Source organism: Lepisosteus oculatus, chromosome 15 (genome assembly GCF_040954835.1).
Source record: "Lepisosteus oculatus isolate fLepOcu1 chromosome 15, fLepOcu1.hap2, whole genome shotgun sequence".
In the NCBI taxonomy this organism is placed as follows: domain Eukaryota; kingdom Metazoa; phylum Chordata; class Actinopteri; order Semionotiformes; family Lepisosteidae; genus Lepisosteus; species Lepisosteus oculatus.
This window is the reverse complement of record NC_090710.1, coordinates 24521041-24533809: the sequence shown is the minus strand read 5'-3', so window position 1 is coordinate 24533809 and position 12769 is coordinate 24521041. Positions and strand designations below refer to the sequence as shown.

At 34.6% G+C, this 12769-nt stretch overlaps 1 protein-coding gene across 7 annotated transcripts in view; it reads left to right on the top strand.

Annotated features, from left to right (window-relative positions):
- st6gal2a (ST6 beta-galactosamide alpha-2,6-sialyltranferase 2a) overlaps nt 1–12769 on the top strand; it is a 43330-nt gene that overhangs the window by 17743 nt on the left and 12818 nt on the right. For 5 of the 7 annotated variants that reach the window (XR_001480469.2, XM_015364407.2, XM_015364408.2 and 2 more), the window contains exons 2-3: nt 1555–1611; nt 2689–3645. Coding sequence is in view for 6 of the 7 variants with exons in the window: in XM_015364407.2 (XP_015219893.2) it covers nt 2742–3645 (904 nt within the window). In the remaining variant the exon portion in view is untranslated. The remainder of the gene's footprint in view (nt 1–1554; nt 1612–2688; nt 3646–12769) is intronic. The other 2 variants (XM_015364409.2, XM_069178877.1) reach the window with 1 other exon arrangement.

Below are 12769 nucleotides of genomic sequence, written 5' to 3'. Positions count from 1 at the left end.
TTGACAAAAAAACTTTAAAAAGACTCTTATGCTGCAATACTTCTGGCTTTTATTCAGGTTTACTTTGTGACATTGGAACAAGTCTAAATGCAGCTTTTGTTTTACTGGCCTTGTGTGTACATCGTATTATAATTAAGAGCATATGGAATTGGTTTGCCAACATTTGATATTGTTGATTATTCGTCTTTCCCCCTTTTTGCAGAGGATCCAAAGCATCTGTGAAACACATTTTGTCATTACTTAATTGTAACCACAGACGTACAGTTACCATCTCATTGGTGCAAATCTTCAAAATTCAGTGTCTCTGCCTTTTATAATACAGTATTTTATGAGGATAAAGTAGTACACACTTTTAAAAATTATTTTATTACAGAATGTGAACAAGCTGAAACAATTGATAAGCTATACACTGTAGAGCCTTTAATTTTCATAGAATCATTCCATAATTCAATTCAGTAATTCTATAATTAATAACATTTCATTCTGGTCTGTAAAAAAGATATCGAACAGTTTATCAGCAGTTTGGTTTGAAAGTGTAATGGAATACAAATATTTTTGTTTAAATAAAAGTTAGTAGGTGCCCAAATATTAAAGACATTTTGTGTTAAGTACATCTGTAAGTCAACAAAAGTAAACAAAATCTTATCCAGTGCATTTTTCTTTATAGAGGCATTCCATGTGCAAGACAATTTAATTGAGACCCGCCAGACAAAACACTTAAAACCCCATTTTACAGATAACTGTTCCTGTGTTGTATCATTTTTATGTGGTCATGTAACTATACTTTCCTAAAATAATGAGCAAATGTGTGCTTGACAAGGCTTGAGATGAAATTTTGAAGTATACAGGTGTGCAGTTTTTTTTTCCATGGCCACAGTCATTTTCTCCAGGATCTTCCCTCCTGCGTCTCAGAGCAGATTTCCCAACTCTAGTCCTGGCAACTCCCACTCTGGCTGGATTTCACTCCTGCTGAGCTCTGCTGCGTACATGAACTGAACCTTTAATTGTAATCCGAATTGTTTACAATAACTAAAGGTCTCTAATTTTTTAAAACTTGGAAAGCGCCCAGTCACTCATCTTCTTACCTTGATTTCTTAATCATTATTTGATTAAATTGAGTTTGTTTAAAAGCTGCATCTCAGGCTCTGAGGGCCAGTTAGAGGGATCTGTGGAACAAAGCATAACCTTCAGCAATATTATTGTGTTTAGTTGAATGTATTTAATTTGTACGTGCATTAAATTGAACGCTTTCACCCACGTTGTGATTCATTGAAGAGCCAATGCTGACCATGTACAGTAGTAGCAAAATTAGTGGCTTCCTTTTTTCTATTACAGTATTATGTAATTTAGGTGTGACAACAGGGAATAACAGGCTGATAACAGGAAACAGTAGATTTACCATACTTATGTAATGGTCATTATATTGAAATATTCAACTATGTAAAAACATTCTAAAAACACAAAGCAGTAGTTTGTTGGGTTTTGGTTTTCATATCTTATTGAATTTAATCTCTGCATTTCCTGCCTGATTTTCAATTTTATTTTATTTTTTAGAGCAATGCTGTGCATTGGAAACAAAATGGAATCCCTGTATTGGTAATGTCTACTTTGGTAAGTGTTGTTGTAATCACATTTTCCTTATGGAGACAGCACCATACACAGTACAATGTAAAAAAATGTTCTTCAGCAATTTTGGGAGAATTGTCTGTGGATTTGGGAGAGTTTGGTATATTCATGAATTTTAAAGTTTGACTTCTGTTATGGAGAAAAGGCTTGGGTCCAAGAACAACTCAAGATTTATCTAATATGTTCAGTGACAAATAAAAAAATATTGGAGAATATTGGTTTATGCTTGTGTTAGAGAGACCACTGAACTTGGATTCAATTGACATATTTTACACCTTAATCGACTTGTAATTAAGAATTTACTTTCATAATTGTTTGAACTTAAAATGCTTGCTTTAGTGCATCCTAACCTTATTTGAAGCAGGGTTACTCAACAACTTGCCATCCTTCCAATCTGTTCAGTTGCTGTACTTTGATATAACTTGCTTCTTAATTGCAGTATAGATCCTGTCAAGATTCAATTAAATAATTAATGAGCAAAAAAGTGTCATGGAGTAATTGGAGTGGCTGCAAATCAAGCAGCCCTGATTTGGAGTATTAACTAACATGAGAGTTCAGTTGGGAGAATAATCAGAAAAACTGATGGTAACTAATTAAAATAAACTTTAAGTGATGGAAGAACAAAAAAAAAACATCCAAGCAAATTATACACTGTACATCTTATCAATTAACTGATATTAGCTTGACTAAAAAGCTAATAAGAGAGTGGTAGAGTTAGTCAGCTATAGAAATGTATGTCTGGATGTTTAAAAGATGGACAGATTTGGGTATTCATCAAATACTTTTCAAGCTATTACACCTAAAGACACTTATGATAATGTCCGTAGTAACAGTTAAAAATAATTCGGTGGGGTGAGGATCATTTTAATCATGAAAAGCATAGAGAAAGCTTGAGAAAAAAATAAAGATTAAAATATTTTTCCAAATGAACCACAAAGTTCAATCAAGGGAAATCCAGCAGACTATCCTTAACATAAAAGTACTGGTCCATCAACTGTACATCTTGCCTATGAGTTTTAAGTTTTTAATATTTCTACCCAACAATGTTTGTGGATTTTCTAGGACTGTCTTCAACCTGCTGCTCAAAAGCCTGTTAAAGCTGGGAGTAAACTACCATGAAATCCAAAGTTAAACAATGGAAGCAGCTGGTGCTGATGGGAATATTGGCATGGATTGTTGTTTTTTTGGCATTGTTTACCTATTTCATGGATTTCCGAATGAATGTCCCACGTGTGACTGGCTCCTTGTCTCACACAGAAACAAGAAAGCTGACCTCTATTCAAGTCAACAATCAGAATGTTATGTTATCTCAGTCAGACATTGCTACTCCAGACAGCAACAGCCATAAAAAGCCCTACAATGGCCCAGTCCTTACTGAGAAAACTGGAACTCCTAACCTAGAAGTGTGGTCATATTTTGAGAATGAGATACAGAATAAAATCTCAAGAGATGATACGTCAGCCCAGATGAGCACTGGAGAAATATCTGTTGCTGCTGGTCAGCAACACAGAAAGACTCAGGTAAACAAGCATGCAGTGGAGAACTTTTACTTCTATGAATATAATTCTGCTAAAACAGAACATGTACCCACAGTGATGAAAAGATCTAGGTTAAGAAGGCATAGACACAGGACTTCAAAAACTGTGGAGGACTTGGAAGAGTACCTTTTTAAATCAAAGTCAGTCATTTACAAACTGTGGAAAGGAAATGTGTCCTCAAAGATGCTCAGTCCTCGTTTGCAAAAGGCGATGAAGGAGTACCTTGATGCCAATAAACACAATGTTAGTTACGAAGGCAAAAGGGCATCTAAACTCAGTAGACAGGAAGTTCTGTGTGAGTTGAAGCATCAAATCAAAGTACAGTCCCTGGATGGAACTGAACGTCCCTTTTCTAAGCTAGGATGGAAAAAGTTTGTTCCAAAAATTTCCCTCGATGAACTTCATCCAGATGGGTTCAGGAAATGTGCAGTGGTGACATCTGCAGGGGCCATGCTCAACTCCTCCTTGGGAAAAGAGATTGGTAAGTTAAGTTAATTAAGGAATCTTTCTTTTGTGGCCAAGCTGATTTTTGTAGTTTACTGGATTTGAATATAAAAGTAAACCCAGGAATTATTTTGAGAAAAATTCAAATGAGTTTTGCCTCCTACTGAATTTCTTTTTAAATCTCATTGGTAAAAAGTATTCATCTTTATTATGAGATAAATAATATGAAAAAAACGTTGATTCCGTTCCGTGCCAAAAAGTGTTGCAAAGTAAGCTATAGCAAATGAAAGACTTCTTAGATCCTAAAGAATACTTTCTCCTCAAAATGACTGAGTTTGTAAATGTCTGTTGCAAAAAAAAGTAATACAGAAGCTGTTATTTTGTTTTAGAAATGGTTGGGATTATAATTTACTTGACCCTCTTCTCTCTTCATTTTGGTTCGGGTGTTTAAAAAAAAAAATGGGCATAAAAGTCGGTCACCAAAGGTTAGTAAAGACATGCTGACAAACCTTGTTTGTGAAATAGTGGATGGGATATAATTTGGATGAAATGCTTATGTATCTTTGTACTGTATAGCACTTTTTTGTAAAAAGCAACAAATGGTGAGTACACTGTGCATTGCTAACCTTTATTATGAGCAATCTTTATTAAGGGTTTAATAAGAATTAAACTTCATGCTTTCTTCTGTCACTGTTCGTTCAGATGAAAATAAGCCAACTGGAAACAATTAAACAGTTTTCTTAACTTCCCCATTTCATGTTGAAGTCAATACATAATCATAGGAAAAAGCATAGGCTTTATTGTTGGTTTCCATAAACTATAGTTTTACTCTGAAGGTTTTTGCAAGTAAATTAAACATAATTTTATAATTCTAAAATAGTGATCAACACACTATACGTATAGCTGTCTATAATATGACTTGCTAACATATTTGCGGTAGTATCAATGTAAATGATGCAGTATAAGCCATAGACTTTTCTGAAGAGCTTGTACTGCTTTCTTTATGTATAATGATTGACGTTCTAAAACTACAGCCTAATTGTATTTTATAAACGTGACACTGGACAAGCCTGAAGAACTACACAGGCCTCCTGTAATTGGAAAGGTGTAATTTTGCATATGTAACGAATACGCCCCTGCGTATAACGGAGACCTTAGCCGCTCAGGCTGGAGGAGTCCTCCTTTACCTCAGCTGGCAAGTTCCCTGTTGTGTGACCCAGGCAGTGAGGGACAAACTGGCAGGGCAGAGGCGGCGAGAGAGGAAACCCAAACAGCCGTTACACATGTTTTGTTTTTCTGTTGGCAGTTGCTGTGTTTGGATTAATTTGCCTTGAATGTATCCATGGGACAATCAGAAAAACACCCATACAATGTAACCTGTTTTGGCCCCATTTCATATCTGCAGCCTCACATGCTGGTTTCTCTATCTGAACTGTAACGTGACACACTGCAGGTGTAAGAAGGAGACAGATGGCTCTTCCAAAAGCCTTCTGGTTGAAACCTGAGTTGTTATACAAATTATAATGAAGACATTATAGACATACTGTAGCTGCAAATATAGGCTTCTAAATAACATTGCAGATCTGTCAGGACTATTTTTTAGATTGAATGAGCCATTCTTTTGGTTTTAAAATGATTTCTCCTATAAAATTAATCTCTGAAATGTATGCCCCATTTACAGCATTCACCTGCTTTTCAGGAAGCAAGGACCATTTGCTCCAGATTCATACGAAGGAGGCAGATTAATATGGCTTGTTTCCTTTTATCTGTGTGACTAAGCCCTTTTCTACATACATTACCAGTCTATTTCAAAGGTACAGTATATGCTGTATTCAGCCTTGTTAAATCACAAGGTGAAATGTCTAGGAGCAAATAAAGCAGTGGTTGAATCTGGTTAAACAAACTCCTTGCCAGCTGTAATAATAAATCATATATAACACATTTCAATTATGTAGCTTTGAATTATTGCACCTAGGGCTGGGCGATATGGCCAAAAACATGATCACGATAAAAGTCAAATCATTATTTCTTTCAAGTTTAAAGGCAGATTTTTTCTCCTGAGTGAAAGTTGAAGAAACCAGACAGTTAATTGGTAAATTAAACAACTCTTTATTTTAAGAACACAACAAACACTTGCCAAACAGCAGAAACATTAAACAAATCTGTTAGCTGCCCGGTCTGCAACACACACTTGCACTCGCGCAGTATTTTGTGCGCATGCACATATCATGCGCAAAGCATAAACATATTTATCGGACATTTATCAAACTTTTGTTAAAATTATATCAAGGAAAATTATATTGCGATAATTATCGTTATCGAATTGCACCTCAGTTTCTCATTTAAAAAATCTTCCTGGTTATTTTTTGGCAGTTTTGCTGCAAGTTATTGGAATAGCATCTGTTGGTTGTCTGGATGCCTGAAGACCTGCTAATTCAAACCCTAAGGACTAAACAATTTGTCTTCTGGTTTTCCCCGTTCAGCCTGAGTGAAACTAATTGTCAGACTTGTTGTAACATGAATGTTCAGACTGATGGTGTGTGACAAAAAAAAAAGATGTGCTTGACAAGCCACAGCTGTTTTATGGAATTGGAAGTTATTATTAATAGATTGTAGGGATATTTTGAGCAGTAAAATATATGAAGTAGAAAAACAATTTAAGCTCGGGTTTACTATTTACTTTAAAACTTTCACTTTTCCTTTGTAATCAAATTCAATATTAAACATGCTGATGTACATCCCCCACTCAAACCACGTGTTACGGCCCAGTGTGTGGTCTATGTGTGTTTTTGTTGTTGTGTTCCACACTTCTGACTTCGATTGTTCTCCCTCCCTCATTGGTCCATCATTACCAATTTCAGAAGGTTTTCAGAAGGAAGAGGCCTTTCGTGTGACTTCGGTCCCACTTCTGCTTTGTTGGTTTGTTGTTTTGCTTTGTGTGTGTGTGTGTGTGTTTTCGTATAGCTTTGGGTTTGTTGTTTTGTTGGTTTCTGTTAATCTCTTTGTACTTTCGTTTGTTTGTGTTATCCTTATTTTGCCATTACCTTGCCCAAACTTATTGAATCAACCTCCGTGTTCTTTTGTACCCTGTTACTTGTCTACTCTCGTTTTTATTCGTAGTTCACTTGTGTATTTCTGTGAACTTTTGTGTATAAAGTTAGTTCAGGTTGTTGGGTACATTTTGCACACACAAAGTTGATTCTTGTATTAGTCACACTAGTTTAGTACGGGTGAGTGCCGTTTGTTTTATATGGTTTTGGGTAGTCAGTGGAGGTTAGCTAGGGTGTTTAAGATGCCGAAGACCGTGTGTTTCGGGTTTTCTTTTGTAGTCATGTTGGCTTTCCCTCACTTTCTTTGCCAACTCCAATTTGTTTATTTTCTTTTCTTTGGCACCACTCTAGTTCCTTACCCTGTGTGTTCTTGTGTCCTATTTTGAACCAGTCACTTATTCACCTTAAAATCATCACTTTTGCACCGACCATTGTTATCACGCTTCCTAGTCCCTCACCTGCTTCCAAAAATTATCCTAAATGTTACACCCCTTTACCCCTAACTTGGGGTCGTAACACCATAAAAGAAATATAAAGTAAATTGTTTATTCTAAGACATAAATTATTTGAAGAATGTACGGTAGGTCAGTAAGTGATGGTTTTAAATGGCTTTGCTGGTGGATTATTTAATTGATAACAGTGGAAGTGTGATGGACAGCTCCATTCCTCAAGATTCTTAAGTCATTTGTGTTCCATTACTTATTTCATTATTTTTATTGAGTCAGTAATGTTATATTAATGATAGTTATGTTTAAGTGGTAATCTTGTAAAAAAGAAATCTGAGTTCAGTACATGGCAGGTCGCATTTGAAAGGATCTGGAAATTAGATAATTACCTAACTAAACATCGTCTCTATATTATTTCAGGAATACTGAGAAAACTAAAGTAAATTTGTAAATTTTAAGATGAACAATTTAAATTGAGAGCATACAGATGAAGCATGTACAGTATCTTACTGTTTTATTCTTCTGCAAATTACTTGTGATTTTCTTTTGTTTGCTGTCTGAAAATCAAAATAAATGACTCCATCTGCATGGGGAACTGGAAGAAGCTTATGGAATTAAGAGTAAAAACATCACCACGCTCACCATATGGATCCTACTGTGCTGTTTTACAGAGTGAGAGAGCTTTTGGACTGAGTATTCTGTGAGCTTATACCACTTCAATGTTCCAGGCAAACTACTATAAATCATCTTCAGAAGGAATGCTGATAGCATGCCAGCTGCCCTCATTCTAAGATTTCCTCCAGTTAATTATTTTAATAGGTTTATTGCTTTCATCTGTGGTTCTGGAAGTCAGAAAAGCCCTGCATCTGTGTCTCTTCTTTGGACAATGTGCCTCCAATCTCACAGAACAATTTAAAATAAAAGGGGAAGTTTCAGTGTAATTTGTAATCCTGTAGCTATGCTGCTACTAGTTGAGATTGTTTAAGTACCATGGACTTGTCTGAAAATATAATGTATAGAAATTAAACATTGGCTTATAGTTAGGTTTCCTTTTTGCATATGCCATTTACAACTCAGTATATTCCCTTTTAACTAAATTAAGCAAAAGTATTAGGGTTATTACGATTTCTTAATGTTGTAAAATCAAGTTCTGCTAGTTCCACTTCTAGCACCCTCTTTTTAATTGTATATCCTTGTAGTATATTTCCTATATAGTATCAAAATCTCTGTCACTGGAGTTTGCTCTCTAAAATATAGATTATTTTTAGAAACTAGAAATAATCTAGAAACTAGATTGTTAATATTAAACAATACACTTACAATTTCGAAGTCCATAACTTTCTACAGGTCTACTTATCAGAGGTAATCACTGCCTCATTGTGACTGCCAATATTATTTAGGTTTGTTACTTTAGTACATGTAATTGCTCTTTTACTTTTAACCTACCTTTACTTGGTTTTGTGCATGTTCCATTTTGACTAGGATATTAGCACATCTTAACTCCCTCAAAACATCATCAAGTTATTGATTTATGGTTACAAAGTTGTGGTTGCAAAACCAGTGTTTAATAGGTATTGATAATTTTGAATAAGTGTTAAAGATGTTTAAATTAGTATTTATGACATAATACTGGTGAACGTAATCTAAAAAAGAATACAATGTGTGACAATACAGTTATTCTGCACAGATCTGTTAGATGATCAAAATGAAAAGTCATGATTAACTTGACATGAAAGTCAGTAATCAACTTCATATTGAAATTATTTACTGACCAGGCAAGTGAACTGACAAATTTGTAATGATCAACTGTTTGGAGACTGTCTCCAAACAAATTGACATTTAATATCATTTTCAGATCTCTGCAGAAATTCTGGCAGAGAACATTCCATCAAATAATATTGTAGACTTAATACACAATAGACATTTTTACGATTGTGTCACTTTTTCAGCAATATTTGTAGCAACCAAAAATCAATAATATCATTCTGATAATATGAATAACATAATATGAACTGATAAAGGTGCAGGAGTTTTGTAGGAAGAAGGAAGGAGTTTTAAGAGGAGAGAGGTTCTGGGGGAGGATGACGTTCCAATATGGACTACAGCTAACTCTCAAGGCTGTATTTTTGTCTTTTTCTGCCACCTTGTGGAAAGGGAAGTTAATTGAAAATGGTTAATGATCTTTTTAAATCAAGAAAACCTTAAATTGCTACTGTGAATAGCAAACATTATTGGTATTATTAAAGTGTGAATGTGTTTGCATTAGTATTTATGACATAATACTGATAAACCTAATCTAAAAAAATTATACAATGTGTTTTGGCAATATAGTTACAGTTATTCTGCACAGATCTGTCAGATGATTAAAATGAGTCATAGAAACAATCCATATGATTCTGTTCATGTGCACAATTGAGGGTAGTCACAATCCAGTCAAGCAGCTTTACGGTTATATAGAAAACCTTGTTGCACAATATTGTACGACCTTCAGCAGCTAGTTGTGAAAAGTTCTGTTAAATTGTTACGTTTGTAATCATTCATTAATGTACTTTATTACCTTAATAATATCCACTGAATAATATAATAATAAACATTTTTATATAGCACCTTTTAAAGGTGGCTTCTCAAAGCACTTTACAGGATGACAACAATAAATAAGAAGAATACACAAGATAAAACACAATTACAATATATAGAGGAGACCGTGGATGGTGGTACTAAGAAAAGCAGAGGGGTGAAGAATGGAACCAGTTAAGTAAAGGCTTTTCTGAAGAAGAGGGTTTTAAGGAGTTTAGAGAAGGTGACTCTCTGATATCCTTGGGGAGAGAGTTCCAAAACTTGGGGGCATAACAGGAGAAGACCCTGCCACCCATACAATGTAGACGGGCTTGGGGGACAGTAAGGAGAGAAGAATTAGAAGAGCAAAGGTTGCGAGGTGGGGAGTAGGGCGATAGTAGTTCAGACAGGTACTGGGGTGCCAAGCCATGCAGAGCCTTATAGGTGAGCACAGAATTTGACCGAAAGCCAGTGCAAGGACTCCAGGATAGGAGTAATGTGAGCACTTGCACTAGACCTGGTCAGGATTCTGGCTGCTGAATTTTGGACATACTAGCATAGGGCGTAGTCTAGCAATATTTCTAAGGTGAAAAAAAGATGTTTTGACAGTATGCTGCACATGTGGGTCGAATGTTAAGCCAGAATCGAATATAACCCCAAGGTTTTTCAATTTTGATTGAAGCTCATGTACAGAACCTGTACTGTACTGAATGTACAGTATAAACTCTGAAAGTTCTCAGTGCTTTGTAAATGTAAATTATTTCTTAAACTTGCGTTTTTGCTCTGGCAACATTCTGACTTCATAAAGCTATCTGTGTGATGGAAAAAAATGTGACTTCGGTAAAGTTCTCTTTTAAACCTTTTCATTAAGAAAAGGTATTCTGTTAGGCCTCAGATTTGCAATCATGCAAAGTAAGCTAACAGTATGCAAAGCACAGTCATGTGAAGCATGCAGCACATGAGAAGGTTGAGAACTGGAGACATTCAGACTGATTTTGCTCATCTATTTGGTAGTAGCTTATTGTACAGAGGATGTCAATCAGTATTTTTAAGGGTTCTAAGGGACATAGTTGGGTAGCTTTGTGCACAAATCTACAACTTGTTCTGTTAAGAAATGTCTTTTCTTTTCATTCTTAAATGTACAAATTGTGCCCTTTTGTTTTTGTTACATGGCTGAGCATGAATAAATGTACTTGTTTCACTTTATTAATACCTTTCAGTATTCTGATACTTATATCTAGTATGATCTAAATCCTTTTTTTGTTAAAGGTTTTAACCTCTTTGTTTAGCATGCCTTCGTCTTTTTAGAACTTCATTACTAACATTGCTCTACTTTCTGTGATTTCAGTTATTCTCTAATCTCATGTATCTTATGTTGGCCTTTTTGTCACTTATTTGCCTTGCCCATAAAAGGGAAAACTGTAAATCTTAAATTATGAAGTGTTTGAAGTATTAAGACCTTTTGACTATTCCTTTTGAAGACTTTAAAGAACAAATGAGTTTATTCTATTTTTTAATTCATTATAAGAGTCACAGGTCACAATGTTTTTGGAGATGTATTCATATGAATATGCATTCTAAAGTAAGAAAATTAAAAAGGAAATTTTGAAGCTCACTGATAAACAGCAGAGGCTTGTGTTTAAAACACGCATCTTGTGAGACTATTGGGTTTATCTGCACATCTGAACACCCCTGTAGGAGCTAGGAAGTCTCTCTGGGAGACATCAACCAAATAGCCATAGTGACACACACATCGATGAGAATTGTAAACCTTCTAGAAAAAGATTAAACATTCCATAGGTAACTCCAGTCTTGGAATTTCAGAAACCAGTTGAATGTTTCTTTTCAAATGATTGTAACCATTGCTATTCTGAAATTGCTATTAAGTTTCAAACTTTAAAACGTTTGAAATAAACTTCAGTCTTTGGCGTACAGATGTCATTTTTTATTTAAATATTATCAATTTATTTATATTAGTGACTAGGAAACAAGTTGTGTTTTAATTAAATAATGCGATATACATTGACTGAATTCCCTGTGAAATGCAAAAAGAAACTCCCTAGGGGTAGGGTGACATAGGACACCTTTATTCCAAAGAAAACAACACATTTGAAATGCATACTTAATCAACACAACTGACTTATGACAATAGCAACAATTCAATCTGCTCTTTAAAACAAGAACGAAGTTACTGAATATGTCATCACTTAATTTAAACTATACAGTCCAAAACTCAATTTCTTAACAAATCAGCATGTAGGATAAGCAGGCAATATAATATTTTTAGAATAAAATATTTTATATGGTATCAAATTGTGCTATCAAATTTTGAGAAATGTGATAATGTATGTGGTGTCATTTTAAAACTGACAAATTCAAGATTCTAGCCACATATTGTATTTCTGCATTTCTTAAAACCAAATGCACATCAAACAAATAGTTGCAGGGTTGAACAGATGGACTAATGACCACAAAATGTGGATTTTTCACCCTGAAATTCACTTGTCAGGGGAGTGACAGAGGATGAATTATAATCTCTTGAATCTCTTTATTTCAACCAAAATTCAATAACTTAGAACTAGCAATTTGAATCTATGCTTTGAAAAATGTATTTCTTCAAAAGGTTTTGAAGAAGCAGAACTTGAAAATGAATGATCACAATTACATGAAGCCACACCTAACACCTGTGTTTTGAGCAAATGACTGATTACGAATTTGTAAGAGGTGAAACTAAACACCTGTTTAACTGTTACATATAACAGAGTTGTAGTTGTTTTAATTTAGATGTTTGTGTTTCAAGAATGTATCTGTCTGAATAAAATGTAAATATTTTTCGTTCCTCAGATATTTTCACAAAACTAAAAATCGGGTCTATTAACATTTAAAAGTCATTCAGAATTTGTCTGAAGAAGTGTTGTATTGTCAAATTTATCTAATTGTTTTCGGAGGACATAATATTTGGTGCTTATAATTATCAATAGCTAATAATATGTATTTCTAGTTATATTTTATACTTTTATAAACGATTCCTCTGGGAAAGCTGGGTACTTTTAAGTACAAGCTCACGTATTTGCTTTTTTGTTTAATACAACATTTAAAAATTTGACTT